We start from the raw sequence: 16,095 nt of genomic DNA, 5'->3' as shown, positions 1-16,095 counted from the left end.
CTCCGGGGCCTCTTCTGGGCTCCGTCCAGCACCGGGCCCCCAGCCGGCGGCAGCTCCGGAGGGTGTCACCACCGCACAGGGCCTGGCCCGGCGCCGCGGCCCCTCCGCCCGCAGTGGTTCAGCCCGGCAGATCCGGGGCCGCCTCAGGGCGCCGCCCCCGCCGCGGCCGCGCAGCCGCCAGGTAAGGCCGGGCCGGGCCCCCGCGGGGCTGCGCTGGGCCGGGGGTGCCGCGGGGCCTCGGACGGGGCTGCGCCGCCGCCAGGTAAGGCCGGGCTGCGCCGGGCGGCTCCGGGGCCCCGCCGGGGGGCGGCTTCGCCGAGCGCGGCCGGTCGGGCCGGGCCCTCCGCGGGGCCGGGCCGCGGGTGCCGTTGTGCCCCGCAGTCCCCGGGGCGGCGCGTCGGGGGTGTCCGAGCCCGGGCTCCGGAGGATGTGGCTCCCAGGGGCTCTGCCGGTTTCCTGCCGTGTTTTCAGTGTGATACAATCCCATATCCCCCGGTGGGAGATCGGGCTGCGCATCTTCCTCCCACCTTCCCGCCAGCCGCTCTCGTTTATTGCCCCCCGGCTCTTACAGCAGATGCACTGAATATTAATTCCTTTTCCGTCTTTTCCAAGTCACTCCTGGATTTATAAATCCCTCTTCTTCAGCTGTTGTTGTGTTGGGGTTTTTTGTTTTGTTTTTGTTTTTTTTTTTTTTTTTTATTATTTTTTGGTTTTTTTTGTTTGTTTTTTGTTTGTTTGTTTCTTTCCAGCCTCTTCCATTATTCAGTGTTCATCATCTTTGTCTCCCTCCTTTGTGTGTTTTCTCTGTCAGTTTTGTGTTGGGGAAGCAGCGTGCAGCAGCATCCCGGACTGTGGCATTGATTTATATGACAGCATAATGAAGTTTTCTTTCCCTTTCCCAGAAGATCTCTTTACCTTTTTGTCTAAGCACTCTTTATTAAACCGTCATTAGTCTCTGTAATCACTCAGTGTCATGAGGCCCTCATCACTGTCTCTGCTGCATCAGTGCTTGCAGAGCAGTTCCTGCTCTCTCTTATTCCTCCCTCTTATTTTTACTGAATATTTAGCCAAGAGTAAACCCCCCCTTGCCCTGCGCTGGCTCAGTGTCTGCAGACACCTGCTAAAGGACTGCAGCTGAATGTCTTCTGAGCGCCCAAGCACGTTCCTACTGGGTCTCCCTCACCCACTTACTTGCTGACATCTTTAAAAAAAACCTCTTTATACATCTGTGAATATGTTTCCCCCTGCTGCAATGACATTTGTTTGGATTTTTTAAAGTATTTGCATTTTTTAGCAGTTTCTATCAGTTTGCCCAGAAATGGTGTCAAATGTACTGGTCTGTCTTTGTACAGATGTCTACTGGAATATGCTTAAGACTCTGGAATACTCTTGAAGCATGGCATTTGCCATCTTCCAGGTATTTTGTCTTGAGGCAGTGTTGGAGAAGTGACTTGCTGCATGGACTGATTCAGTTCCTGCTGAACTCAGGGATTCAGTTCATGCCAAAGGGGGTTTTAAACCCTGGGGTCAATGCTACATAATCTTGGTGGTTTGTTACTTTTTATTTTCTTAGCTTCCATAGTTCTTATAGACAGTTCAGTTTCAGAGAGGTTCTCAGCCTTGTTCTTCATAGTTTGAGATTTCAGCCCACATTTACCCCCTGATTTGGCTGTGATGAGGAAGGATGCACAAATATTTTCTTTCCTTCTGCCCTGCCCTTACCTTCCTTGAATGACCCTTCTGTACCTTGATTTTCACCTGATCCTGCAGGTTTTGTCAGACAAGATGGCTTTTGTGGTGCATGTGTTTTGTTTCTCTGACTCAGAAGAGCCTGTCCTCACTGCCAGAAGATTTTCTGGCTGAAAACTAAGTCAGCAAGGCTAAATCTGACAGCACTGGTGAAGAGAGGAGGCTATTGGCAGTCCCTTAGCTGAACCCTGTAATATGGAGCACCCCAGGCTGGAGCCCCAGGAGCGGCTGAGGGGGCTGGGAAGGGCCTGGAGCCCCAGGAGCAGCTGAGGGAGCTGGGCAGGGGCTCAGCCTGGAGCAGAGGAGGCTCAGGGGGCCCTTGTGGCTCTGCACAGCTCCTGACAGGAGGGCACAGCCGGGGGGGTCGGGCTGTGCTCCAGGGAACAGGGACAGGAGCAGAGGGAACGGCCTCAGGCTGGGCCAGGGCAGCTCAGGGGGGACAGCAGCAGGAATTCCCCCATGGAAAGGGGGCTCAGGCCGTGGCAGGCCTGCCTGGGAAGGTTTGGAGTGCCCATCCTCAGAGAAGTCCAAGGAAGGGCTGGAGGTGGCACTCAGAGCTCTGGGCTGGGGACAGGTTGGGGATTGGGCACAGCTTGGACTGGATGGGCTTGGAGGTCCTTTCCAAACTCAGTGACTCTGGGATTCTCTGAAATACAAGTTTGGTACTTAGTATGAGAAAGGTGATTGAAAAGCAAAAAAAGTCTCAGAAATATTTCCACAGGGCTATTGCTCAGTTAAATATGGGTTTCACAGCAGACCTGAAAGCTTCCAAGGACTGGGGCCCTTGAGGTGCCGTGGGTTGGGTGGAAGATCCCAGGATTTCCACATGCTGGTTGATGCACAGACTGTTGGACTCTGCAGTGAACCTTATTTCATGGATAGGGAACAAGGTTCACATGGAAGGTGATTTCAGATTTGGGTTTTTTTCAGCGAAAAATGAGGAATCCTTGGTAGCCTGGGCTTGAGTGTGATGAGCTCTTGGGGCTCTCAGTTTTTCAGCGTAAGAGCCATGAAATATAGATGGAGATAAAACCTGTGTTTCTCAAGTCAAAAACAGGTTAAAAACCACATCCTAGGTATAGTGCTTAGACACTGCCCTAATGGCTGGCTGTACAGGGAGCTCAGACCTCATCCCATGGATCCCTCAGCACTGAAGGTGTTTAGAGTGAAATGAGGAATCCCATGTCTGAGGAGAGGTCAGCTAAAGCTAAGGCTGAGATGGATTCATAAAGTCCTCCTGCTTCCTCACAGTACAGGTTTGCTTTGATGATCTTAAAGATCTGTCCCTAAAATCTGTTTATCAAAAATAACTTCACAGTTAATGTTTAAAACCTTATCAAGACCCTTTTTCATCTGTGTGTCTCAGTCCTTGCCCTGCAGTCAGGGCTTATTCTAGGCAGACAATGTCAACTCAAGTATCAGCCAAGAGGAAGAATTCAGAGGATTAACGTGTGTTTGCCTGTGACCCAAATGAAAAGGAATTTTGTTAGAAACTGGTGTACAAATGTGTATAGAAAGTGTCTCCTTTCATCTGGTTTGGTGGTGCACAAAAGCCGTGGCACTGCTGCCATTTTAGCCCTTCCCAGCTGCAGCAGAGGTGGGATGCTGCATTTGTTGATAGTGTTTGTCTGCTCTTCCCTGCCCTTAGATTCTGACATCTCCACTTATTTCTGCCCTTTATGGGCTGTATCCTCCCTTCTCCCCTCTGTGTTGCTTTGGGGAGGGCCATGAAAGGTGTTGCTGCTGCCTCTCATTGGGTCATTAGGTGAGGCACAAATGGGAGCTTGGATCTGAGAGCTTCCAGGAGCCCACTGTTCCTCAGAGATGCTCCAGTCAAGCTGGGCTGGTTGGCCCTGGGCTCCAGGAAATTGCCAGCACAGAGATCCCTGGTGGGCTGTCCAGCTTTCTCCATGTCAAGTGGTGCAGCTCAGAGATCAGGAGTTCCCTGTGGAGTGCTGTTCTCCTGGGTGGTACTGCCAGGAAAGTCCCTCTTCCCTTAGCATGCTCTATAGTCTCAGGATGTCCCTGAGCTCTCTGGCATCTCTTCGGCTTTCAGGTGGAACCAGGTGTGCAACCACTGGGACCTGCATCTGAAGGACATGAAAATTTTCCTCCCAAAAATGCAGTAGCAAACCAGGAGAGCAGCAAACAGATACAGCAGCTGGTGAGTTGTGAACCTGGTTTGGGGGAAGGAGTGTGCTGCTTTCTTATTTTTGTTGGGGGTTTCATATGTGCAGTCCAGGTAGAGATTTTGGGGACTGAAGTCCTTCTAGGTGCAGCTGCCCTGCAAAAGTTGGAAGCTTGGGGAACTGGAAGAAGAACACAGGCCATGTGCATGCAGAGTGTTGCTGGGTGCCAGGTCCAGGTGCTTGGCTGGCAGGGGAGTATGTCACACTCAGATGAGAGGGAAACATGCCTGTAGCTTCTGTGCTGTGTTTGGTTTAGATTTATCTGAACTGGGGACAGATGTGGATGAGGAATGTGCCCCTTGTGAATTATTCCAGCAATGAAGACAGTGCACAGGGAGGTTTAGCAGCTCCTGTCCACCTGTAGTGAGTAGCTACAGATCAAGAGGATGTCTGTGCTCTGTTAGGTGTCAGTGGAATCGGAATAGGAGCTAAAATAGCACAGCTGGTGTTTAAAGATGAAAATTTTATACAGCAAATCTGTTGTTTTGTCCCCCACACCTTGTCCTCTCTACTGTTGTGTATAAATAGGAACAGTCCATGCATGTGGGAGCAGAATTATTTCCAGATGGAAGGTTTGGGGGACAATGGAATAGTGGGGTTTTCTTTTTGATTTTCCTGACTTTCAGAAAAATCTCTCTTGGGTTCTACATTGTTTAACTTTGTCACAAAGAGATTTTCATAAGAAAATAAAGATAACTAATGCAGCACTGGGTCTGAGAGGCTGGGCTTGAATTTCATATGCATTGTAAGAGTGTGGGCTTCCTGATCTACTTCTGCTTGTTTTGTGCAGGAAGCTGAACTCAAGAAAAAGCGCAAAAAATGTGAAAACCTTGAGCATGAAGTGAGGAAAAAGCATAAAAGATGCAAAGAACTAGTAAGTGTTCTTGTTGCCTAGTTTATGAGCATAATGAGAGAAGAGGAGCTAAGTTGTTGTGTGCCTCTCTTGGATTCTCTTCATTTATTCTTAATGAGGAATCACCAATGTTTCTGTTCATTTGAACAGTGTCACAAATTTGGGGCTCCAGCCCTTAAGACTGGGATTGTTTATTTAGTCTTTCAGCTAAATAAAAGACTTTGTGTAGCTGAATACAGCTACACAAATCACTGGATGAAATTCCATGGCCTTTGCTAATTTGGGGATATACTTAACTGTTTTCACAGGCACTCCAGATAGGTATTGAAATGGTAACAACACCATCCCACTGTCTTTTTCTTGTGCTTTTTGTTGGCTGAAATCCTGTTTAATCCCAGGGAAGTTTTGCTGCTCATAGCAGAACATGTGGATTTCTCCCTTCTGTTTCTGCTTTGCTTTGCTCAAGAGATCAAAGGCTGGTTTGAGTTGAAAGAGACCTTAAAGGTCATCCAGATCCAACCCTATCATCCAGCCCTGGGTTCTGTTTGTGCAGTGCTGCTCACTGTTGCTTCCCAGACCTTGAGCAGCATCCCACCAGCATCCTGCACCATCAGAAAACAGGAGCAATGGAGCTGCTCTGCAGGAGAATCTGGGGGAATAAGTCAGAGGTCCTTGGTGTAATTCCTGCTCTTTCTGGACAGGAGATCCAGCTGCAGGAGGTACAGAGTGAAAATGCACGACTGGCTGAAGAGAACTTGCAGCTGAATGAGAAGGCTGGGTGGGCAGGACAGGTAAAAGCAGTATTTTTGTCAGGTTGGCAGCATTGGCTTCTGCAAAACTGCTGAGAAGAACATGCTTGTTCTTAAGTTTCCAGCTCAGTAATGGTTGTGTGCTGATCTGGCTTCTGTTCTCAGCTTCTTCTCTGAACAAATCTAATGCACAAGAATTAGAAAGTCATTTGTCAGTCCCATGTGTCAATTTGCCACCATGAATAAGGATTCCTACATATTTAATAACAGCTGTAAGTGGAAATGTTTGTCTTTGCTTGCATTGCTGGTAGTTGTCAAGCCCTAGTACACCCTGGAACCAAAAGTTCCTTGTGGTAAGTGAAGGAGGCAAAGATGATTTCAGCAGGCTACTGAGTTTTATGTCCTGTTGTCTGTGTCTAATCCTACAGTGTGGGATTAAAAATGCTTACAGACCTTGTGCTTATTTTTTTCTCTCTTCATTATGATGTCTGTTCCTATCCCAGTCTCTTCCTCCTTGCAAAAGGAGGGTGAATCTAGGGAGAGAAGCAGTGTGCAAATAAATTGTTACACATTGAGGCCTGGTACAAATGCTCATATATTTAAGTGAAAACCTGAGGCAGAGGAGGTTCCTGATTTTGGTATCATTGCCAGCAGAAAGCACAGAAATAAACTGGTCTCTGTTATTTTTACAAGGAGCACCTATGGCTGCTCGTGCTCACTGAAAATCCTTTCTCTTCAGGTTGAATCTGAGAATGCTGACCTGAAGCTGCAGGTTGTTTTAGTGACTAAGGAACGGGATTCAGTAATTCAGACGAATCAAGGACTCCAAACCAAGCTGGAGAATCTAGAGCAGGTGCTGAAGGTCAGTAGCATCCACATGGATGGAAGGACTGTCCAAATACCTGCTGCTTCCTTTGAATTGCACAGGTTGTCTGTTTGCCTTTTCTGACCATTCTTTTGTCTCTCTGCTTTCACTGGGAATTCTGCTTCCACAGGATCCTGAAACATGGCTTTCCAAAGTGAACAGAGGTGCTTTGGAAAGGCAGCTTCAGGGATTTGGGTGGGAGATAAGGTGGACATCACTGATTTGAGGGTTTTCTCTGACAGTGTTGCTCTGCCTTGTGATGGGAATTTCTTTCTTTGTGCAGTGATGACATGAAATACAGGCACTGGTTTGGCTCTGTGCCATTGGTAGAACACAGGGCAGGGTTTCAGTAGTGTCACCCCTCAGGTGTGTATGTCTTCTCCTGCAGCACATGAGAAATGTGGCAGAGCGGAGGCAGCAGCTGGAGGTGGAGCACAAGGAAGCTCTGCTAGTCCTGCAGGAGAAGCAGGAGGAGGTCCGGCGGTTGCAGCAGGTGTGTGCTGTGGGATGGGGACAATTTTCTCTCTGAATGGACTCCTGCACCTTGTTTCCTTTGGAGGTGTGCATGGGGGAGGTAGATGTGAGTTTACAGGGTAAGAGTGTCTGAGTCCAGGTGAACTCTGGTACCTGAGCAAAGTGGAGGGCTGTTGCAGTGTGTTGCAATTTCCTGTTTTAAACTTCCCAGTCCCTTCCCAGGTGTGGCAATACCTCTCTTCCCCTTCCCCCCTCGCCCCCTGCTGGGCTCTCAATCAGTCTTAAACATTCCAGCAAGGCCATCTGTGGTTGGTCAAGTTCAAAGGATGCAATTCAGGCCCCGGGTCATTGGCCTGTCTATGTGTCCCTCGTCCCCTGAGACCCTTGTCCTCCTGCCTGGTTGGTGCTCACCTGTCCCTTCCCCTCCCTCTGTCCCTGGGCTTAAATTGAGCCAGGACCATGCGGTCAGTGTTCTGTTGGAGCTGTTACCAAGATTCAGACCTCTGTGACCATGGAATAAACTCTGGATTAAACCCTCCGGCAGAATCCGTCTCCTTTTCCTCTTCACCCTAGCCTGAAGCCTTTCCACCAGAGGTAAACTGAGTTTCTAACCTTGACCAGACTTGTTTCAGCGCCCAGCTGCAACCTCCAGCCAGCCAAAAGTGTCTGAGGTGAAACACCACAGCTGCCCCCTTTGGCCCAGCAGCAAGGGTCAGACAAGCCCAGGCACGTTCCACCTGGTAATACTGGGATCTTATTCCAATAGAGGGCTTTGCTTATGAATGTCAGTTCTGACCTCTCACTGCTGTATGTCCAGAGCCCAGAGATGTTTCCAGACTGTACAGTGATTTAAATCATAAAATCATGGAATCATTACGTTCGGAAAAGCCCTCCAGGACCGAGTCCATCTCTTCCCCCAGCACTGAAAGGCAGCTACTGACTCCTGTTCCCAAGAGCCACATCTACACAGCTGTTAAAACTGCCCCAGGGATGGTGACTTCACCAGCGTGCTGGTTGGTCTGTGCCAGGGACTGTGAAGAAATTTTCTCAGTATTCAACCTGACCCTGCCCTGGCACAACTTGATGCCATTTCCCCTTGTGCCGTCCCTTGCTCTCTGGGAGCAGAGCCCAGCTGCCACCCCCCCAGCTGTCCCCTCCTGTCAGGGAGTTTTGCCGAGCCAGAAGGTCCCCCCTGAGCCTCCTTTTCTCCAGGCTGAGCCCCTTCCCAGCTCCCTCAGCTGCTCCTGGGGCACCAGACCTGTGCTCCAGTCTACAATGGACTGCCAAGATAGGATGACAGTAGAAGTGAACTCAAGTTGGCTGCTCTCTGATTTACTCCCTTCCTTATTTTTCCTTAGGCGCAGGCAGAGGCAAGAAGGGAACATGAGGGAGCAGTACAGCTTCTAGAGGTAAGACAAAAGAAACGGGAGGGATTAGTGGCTGATTATTTATAATATCAGTTTGGGTGCCCTGGGTTTTGTTCTGCAAAATACTGTAGTGCTTTGATTGGATGCAACATGTTGCTGCAGTGAAAGTAATATTTTGGTTAAAGTTCAGAGAATTATATCCTAGCCTGCTCAGTCATTAGATTGGTTACTTCATTCAGATTGTGCCTAAAAACTCTAGGGGTACATTTAGTAATCAAACTCAGATCTGCCTGTTCCATTTTCCAGCATCATATGAAAGGAGAGTACTTGTGTCCGTGAGATTCAAAATTTCTCTTGTGTATGTGTGCTCTATTTGTTTTATTAAGGAAAAATAAGAAAAGTTTATTAGGTAAAAGCAGGAAAACCTTAGCATTAAGAGTGGTGAAGCCTTGTTCCATTTGCTCTGATTGCACACTGGGAATGTGCTTTGCCTGGTGGCTGACAGTGTACTGGTGCAGCCTGGAGATGTACTGAGGACTGTTTTGGGGTTGATGGGCATGAGCTCATTGTCTGTCAGGGTGACTTTGGAGAAAACATTGGATTCCTGGAGCTGCAAAGGCACAGTGCCAAACCCTGGAGCTTGATGTGACAATTTAGTGGCTGTTGGAGGGTTGGGTTGAGTGTATGGCCAGGGGAGCATCTTCTGCTCTCTCAGAGGTTTTCTGAGCACTGAAACATCTGAGGTGAGCAGGTTGTCTTGCTGTACCCCCAGACAGTAGGATCTCTTGGGGCCGTGCTCGTGTCTCCAGTGGTGACAGTCAGGGCTGTCAGAGTGAGCTCCCTGTGCCCGCTGCTGTGCAGCTCTGTGGCTTTTGGAAGCCCAGGACTGTTGATGCAGGTGGGAATAATCCTTGATGGACATTGCTCCATGACTGCAAATAGCACCAGCTTTGGATGGGGCCTGGCCAGTAGAGCCCAGGAATGCTGGGCTTCTGCTGAGCAGGATTGAAATGTTATAGGTTGGGTGAGTATTGGGGGATGTGACATTATATCTTGTGCCCTTGCCACACCCCTTTGGGGACCTCTGCATTTGGCTGCAAGGATAGGATCAGCTGATACAGGTGCTGCTCTGCATGACCTGGTGTTTAGCTGGGTTCTGAGCAGCTTTTAGGGAGAGGGAGGGTTACTGTGGTTCTGTTTCAAGGCTGTTGGAACAACCTGGTATAGTGAAAAGTGTCCCTGCCCCTGGAACAAGATGAGCTTTAAGGTCCCTTCCAGTCCAAGCCGTTCTGGGATTTGATGATTCCATGATGTTTGCCAAAGGTTTTCTAAACTAACTCAATGAAGGGTTGGAGAAGCTTCTTAGGTTTAAACCAGACATCTTCCTGTGCAAAGGAAGAAAGAGACAGTCCTCTTGTTCTAGATTTGAAGGTAATGTTCTTCTGCAAGGGCCTTACCAGTTAAATATTCTTGCTTTCATGTTACTAGTACAGAGATCACAGAATTATCAAATGGTTTGGGTTGGAAGGGACCTTGAAGTTCATCCAGTTCTACCTCCTGCCATAGGCAGGGACACTTTCAACTAGATCAGGTTTCTCAGAGCCCGATTCAACCTGATCTTGAATTTTATAAAGTAGAACAAAGAAAGAGGAACTGTCATTAAAAGCCAGTTTAATGCAGAGCAACAGTCATTTAAATTACATAACTATAATCATAGTTATTCCAGAACATCAGTGTATGGCATAATTAGGGGGTTTGAGATGTCTTTGCTATGTATTGTCATTTTCACATGTGCTTGAATTGCTTTTTGATGTGATATAAATGAAGAATGAGTGTAGTCCATTTTCCTGTTTGAAGAGTTCTGTCCCATGATTGTCATAAGTGGAGTCTCTGCCCCTGGAGATGTTCAGAACTGGACAGAGCTCTCGGCAGCCAACCCTGCTCTGAGCTGAGGGCTTGTATCAGGTGATGCCAGTGCTCCAGGTGATCTCCTTCAGCCTTAGGTGTTCTGTAGTTCTGGGATAAAGCAGTGACAGGGGTAAGGAGAATGCAATGGGGTGTGTGGAGAAATGCCATGGAGAGAAGCACCCTCTCAGCTTAGGAAGAAAAGCTTGAGGGTTAAGGTCATAGGAATGAGGGAGTTCAGTGGTTCCAAAGTACATGAGACAAGATTTCAACTGCCTTTGGCACTGCATAGGTACAAAAGGAGACAGCCTCCTTCCAGGAATCCAGTTTTGGTGCAAAATGAGGGGACCAGAGCTCAACTTTGCTTGCTTTCCCTGACCTAGGAGCAGGATGCAGGATTGAGCAGGCAGTCAGCTGCTTAAGAGCCTGTCACAGCCAGGCTCTGAGCTGTGCTTTGACTCCCAGAACTCCATGATCTCAGACCTGGGGAAAGATCTGAGCACAAAATGTCCATTCCATTCATTTTTGAGTGGGTGCAATGTGCTGGGAAAAGGGGGCTTGAAATTTAGCAGCCACTCTAAGTACATTGTCATTTATCTCAAAGCACGCTGGGAGGAGGCCCTCAAAAAGTACCTGGTTATCTTATTAATGCATTTAGTGTGTAGGATTTAGCTTCTGGGAATGAGGTGGGAATCTCAGTATGGAACAAGGCAGACACTGTAATTTGGTGAGAAAACAATTTCATTCAGACTGAGGGTTGGATTATCTTCGGCAGAGTGTTGTAGTGTAACTGCTGATGTGGTTTGATATCTCTTTTTGCTTTTCTTCTTGCTCCCAGAGTACTTTGGATTGCATGCAGGTACTGCTCTAATGCTGTCAAACAGGACGTTTCTCCATCTGTTCTGACTTTGACAGTTGCTTGGTGTTCTTGTTTTAACTATACTCTGGAAAAGATTGCAAGAGTGTTACTGCCAAGAAATAAGTGTAATTAAAGGAGCTCCCCCTATGAGTTTGATGGGGCTGCTGTGTTTCTCTTTAAGTGCCTTGCTTTCTTGACCAATTAGAAAATTAGAATTAGGAGCTTACTTTTTTTGGCACTTTCAGATTTTTAGAATTGCCCAACTGTGCTCCTTCTCCACATTTAAGTGTCTTTGCAGTCCAAGAGTGAAGTGTTTCCTTCAAATTCCAAAAGCAGTGGTGACAACATTGCAAATGAGCGTCGTGAAGATGGGTCCTGCTGGCTTTGTAACTGAGTGGAAGATGGGAAGTAGAGATTGTGGATGACAGTTTTCCCAGAAGAGGTGGTACTAATGAAATTCCAGCTTGGGAGCTGTGCTAGCTGGCCTGTTCACAGGTGGTTTCGAAAGAAGGCTGGTACAGAAGTGCTATGGTTTGTAGCTGATAGAAAACTTCTTTAAAACCTTCCAATCTGGCAGAAATCTCAGGAGGAATGGGGAGATAAAATGTAGGTGTGCAAAGGCATGTGGAGGAGAGAGTAGAGACTAAACATGCCCGGGGGTGGGCTCATAATTCCCTGCTGGCACAGGAGGTGCAGGGTTAGAGGTAGGGGATTTTAAAAAAAAATGCCAGCCACAAGTTGGTCAAAAAAGCAGCAAAGTGGTGGGAATTCTCAGGAAAGGACTTTATTGGGTTATGGTCACAAGCCTGTAGAAGTTGCACCCACACTGATGTGGAGTTGTGGATGTTCCTTTAATTCCTTTGGTATCAGCCCTGCTTTTAGCAAGAGCTTGGACTGCACAACTGCAGAATTCCCTTCTAGCAAAATGGGAATTCTCTGATCTGAAAAGTAATAGCAGAAGATATGGAGAAGGGGAGCAAGGCACATCTGAAAGGAGAGCATGAGCTGGAGAAGTGGAACAGACCTGCCATTAATGAGAGTGTCTTAGAGGATGGGGCTGAAGTGGTGGTGGTTGGGTGTGGAGAATCAGTTCCTGAGTTGGTGGTTAAACTGACCCCACCAAGCTCTGCTCCTTCTCTTGCAGCCTCTTCTGGAAGTCCAGTCCCTTTTGTGGGAGACTCCTCTTTCTCCCCATTTTGGGTTGGGCACAGACACAGAAATCTTCTCTGTGTCTAGAGCTTGATTCCTGCTGGTTCCCTGAACCTCCTGGCCATGTCCTTGGGCCTCATCTTCCTGTCTCCCAGCACTGCCCTGGAAACCTGCTGCTTCCCAGCTGCCTGCAGTCCCCTACAAAGTAGCTACTAGAAGTACACCTTGTGTATGGTGTGGCAGTAGTACTTAAGGCATGTTTGTGTGTTGTTTGGAATAACGGATTGAAAAGACACTTGACTAATTAGGTGTCTTAGAATTAAACTGAATGATCCAGGTTATTGGCTTGGCCACCAGTATAAATGGATTTAGACTGTGGTTTATGAATTTGCAGGACAAGGTACTATTATGATGCTATTAAACACAATATCCAGATGCATCTGCTGGCAGAGAAGACAGGAAATCCCCCTCTGGTCCTGCAGTCATTCTGAACCTGTCTGTTGTTGTAGGCTCTGTCCCAAGGTGGGATCAGGGATGGATGTTGGACTTGAAGAAGCCCTCCTTTGATCCAGTGCAACTGTTCTTACTGTTGAGGGTTTCTTTTCTCTATTGAGATGCAATGTTGTAGGGGAGAAGTCTTTGTGAGAAAAATCCAAACTGTAAGTAAATTCAAACACTCATATTGGCAGAGGAATCCTGTGCACCATGACTTAGTAAATAGGGAGTTGACTCTGAGCAAGTGGATAACACAGACACTTCTGGAAGTTGGTCCTGGCATCTGAATTCAGTTCAGAGATAGCTCTTGCCAAACTTGAGAGACTTCACCAGGCTTTCCTTAGAGCATGAGAGCACCTTTAGACTTGTGGAGGGAACAAGTAATAAACTGAAATACCTAAAACAGATATGTCACAGTCAAATAAAAATGCATGACCCTCCTAAATCCTTAGGGAGTGGCTACAAAGGTTTTGTGTTACTGTGAGACCACAGAGAGAGCTTTATCCAGGTCAGAAATGTTATTTTTAGAGCTGCTTAAAATCTTGGGCTTTCTGACTCACATAATATTTCAAGGCATCATTTATTTTTTGAGTTGAAAGGAGAAAAAACACTTCAAATACATTTGGTAGAATGGAAAATTTTGAAGAGTGCAGTGCAGTCATCTGTTTTGGTGCTTCTTACCTATGAGAAACAGTGAGAGGAGGGAAAGGAGCAGTTGGAATCACCTGGGAATTAGTCTGCCTACAACCTGGGGGAATGTGGGGATGTGTAGACAGCCAGGAATCAGCAGTGTTTAGTAAGGGGAAGTTCTAGGGATGGTAAAAAGACAGTATGGGAAAATACAAATGGTTCTCTAGCAGGAATGTGTCCCTCCCTCTCCACAGTGTTTCCCAAGGCTCCTTGGCACCTCATCTTGCTGAGTTGTAGCTTTCTTGCCCTCAGCATGCATTTCCCTGGAGTAAATCAGCTCTGTAGGACCAGGGAGAAAAGTGCTTCCCACATCAAGGGAGAGTTCTGCAACATGGGCCATGTGCTCTCTGCCCTTCCTAGTGCCAAGGTCCAGAGGGACAGTTGGCAGTCCTGCCTGGAATGGTGGGGAAATCAGATTAAGGTTTTGGGAGCTTGCTGGGGCCTCTGGAGTGATGGACAAAATTGGGAGAGCAATTCCTTTTGGAGATGTGATTTTAATGCTCCAAAAACCATGCAAAACCTTTTGAATCTTTTTAAGGCTTATTTGTCTCTCACGTATCTCATCTGGTCTTGTGCAGGGCTGAGAGAGGATATTGAAGTTCAAATGCAGAATTTTAGGGATAAGTCCTAATGGAGTTTGTTGTTAGCATCCTCAGAGATGATGAGCCTCAGCTTTTCTAAAATAAGTAGAGGTGTGAGGCTGCCAGTTTCCAATGACTGTTCCTAGGCCGGGCATTTAAAAGCATCCTTTAGCTCCTTGGAATCTGGGAAAAGGTGCAGCAAAGGCCAATCCTGTTTGGAGCCTCAGTGTTTTGTCAGGGGTTTGTTCCTAACCTCGTTCTCTCCTGGCAGGCCCGGGTGAAGGATCTGGAGGACCAGTGTCGCAGCCAAACAGAGCAATTCAGCCTCCTGTCACAGGAACTCCAACAATTCCGACTTCAAACAGGAAAAATCGACCTTCTCACCTCCACCCTGGTGACTTCAGAGCTGCCCCTTGCTCTGTGCAGCTCCACCCCGCAGCCCCGCTGGGAGAAGGGTAATGTTGGACGTGCCTGAGAGGCATTTGACAAATGGGTTGATATTTATGTAAATGAAAAGGGCTAAAGGAGTTAATGCAAATATTTAGTGTAATTTTGGCATCTCTGTCCCTACTGTAAATACTTTTGGTTCATTTTGTAAAGAGAAGTTGGCATGTCTGTGGCCAGGGAGAGCTGAGGTGTCCAGTCTGTTGAACGAGGCACATTTGGAGAGACTTGGGCTGCTCCCTGGGGTGCTCATTGCTGGTACTGTATCCTGCCTGTGGCTGTAACTAATGGAGAGCTGATTTTGTTGCAGAGTCAGCTGTTCCTGGGTTGCTCCCCCATCAGACCACAAAGAAGGTTCACAATGAAGGGAGTGACGAGCTGGAGCTGTCGCAGCGAGGGCCAAACACCACCATGGGCTCCCCAGCTGCTCCCAGCAGTGCTCAGAAACAATCCAAGAAAGGGGAGTCTCAGTCCAGCTCTTCAAAATCCGAATCCATGCAGAACAGCCCAAAATCCTGCCCAACTCCAGAGGTCAGTATGGGAGTCCCCTCTGCTGCCTGTGCTTTCCAGCCAGAAAGGAATACATGCATTGCTGAGAGCACCAGTAAAGTTGCATTCATTCCCTTCTGGCTGCCTGAAGAAAATGGAATAAACAAGAGGAAAACCATAGGAAAATACTGAAATTACTTCAGATGTCATGTCTTTAATGCTCATTTGAATATCTTGCTGTGTTCCATGAAGGAAACAGCTGGATAGACAGTGCCTGGGAGCTTGGAGAAATGGGATGGGATGTGTGAAGTAGCTCTTGCTAAGCTTCCTTGTGGCATCTCAGCTGCCACTAAGACAAACAAAGGCTACAAACTAGAATTTTTAGCATGAGGAGAAACTGTGTCCAGACTATTTTTCGCCTTGAGCTGTGAATGAGGAACTCAAACTTCTTGTGTGGTGTTTTTAGTTACTAAGATATTGGTGAAAGAAACCATGAGAGGGTGCCAAGTTTGTGCTAAGAGGGATGGAGCTAACAGGCTTTTCATGTTTGTGTCACCAAGATCTCCTTGATGGTTGTTGCTTCTTCTCCCCAGGAGCCCTTTTGTGGTGGTGTGGGGTTCCCTTGAGCAGGGCTTGATGCTCTCTCCTGTGCATCACTGGAGGGGACAGACTTTAGGGCAGAGAAGTGCTGTGAGCAGGGCCAGGTGTGGTGGCCTGAGAGGCACCTTTTGCTCTTTTTTTCCTGAGTACTAAAGCTGCTGAAGTGCTGAGGTGCCCAGCTCAGGACAGCCACAGCAAAGGGCTGCTTCAGTGCCAGGCAGAGCCTCCCACTGTGTAAGAGGTCAAGGAAGTGCCATGCTCAGAGACAATTGAAGGTCACACCTGGGGAGGAACAGGTATGGGACTGTTAGCAATTCTATAGCAGGAAAAAAGCCTACTTTTTAATTCAAGAAAAAGCTTGGAAGCCAGCCTGCCTCCCTGGAGAGATAGATGGCTGCAGAGATCAGTGTGGGACCCTTGGAAAAGAGCCAGTGCCTGGAGAGTTTGGCTTCCACAGCACATAACTGTGGGAACATTCCAGGCTAAGCCCCTTCGTTTGGGTGTTACAGATTTTTGTTCTCCAAGGACATGGGGTAGGATTGCATTACAAGGAGTACAGTACCTTGAAAAGATGCTCTGAACTCCTCCTGAGATTGGCTCTTCATATGTTAAAAAAAAACAAAACTTTGTGTTCTGT

General features: G+C 47.7%; 1 protein-coding gene across 6 annotated transcripts in view; it reads left to right on the top strand.

Moving 5' to 3' along the window:
- The window catches only part of TSPOAP1 (TSPO associated protein 1), a 68,361-nt gene that overhangs the window by 20,211 nt on the left and 32,055 nt on the right, over positions 1 to 16,095 (top strand). For all 6 annotated transcript variants that reach the window (XM_058037600.1, XM_058037597.1, XM_058037596.1 and 3 more), the window contains exons 6-13: positions 3,806 to 3,913; positions 4,729 to 4,812; positions 5,493 to 5,582; positions 6,280 to 6,402; positions 6,794 to 6,898; positions 8,238 to 8,288; positions 14,197 to 14,380; positions 14,680 to 14,900. In XM_058037600.1, the coding sequence (XP_057893583.1) occupies positions 3,806 to 3,913; positions 4,729 to 4,812; positions 5,493 to 5,582; positions 6,280 to 6,402; positions 6,794 to 6,898; positions 8,238 to 8,288; positions 14,197 to 14,380; positions 14,680 to 14,900 (966 nt within the window). The remainder of the gene's footprint in view (positions 1 to 3,805; positions 3,914 to 4,728; positions 4,813 to 5,492; positions 5,583 to 6,279; positions 6,403 to 6,793; positions 6,899 to 8,237; positions 8,289 to 14,196; positions 14,381 to 14,679; positions 14,901 to 16,095) is intronic.

The sequence above is a fragment of the Melospiza georgiana genome, chromosome 19 (assembly GCF_028018845.1).
Source record: "Melospiza georgiana isolate bMelGeo1 chromosome 19, bMelGeo1.pri, whole genome shotgun sequence".
In the NCBI taxonomy this organism is placed as follows: Eukaryota; Metazoa; Chordata; class Aves; order Passeriformes; family Passerellidae; genus Melospiza; species Melospiza georgiana.
The sequence above is the reverse complement of the archived record's forward strand: the minus strand, read 5'-3'. Positions and strand labels throughout refer to the sequence as shown.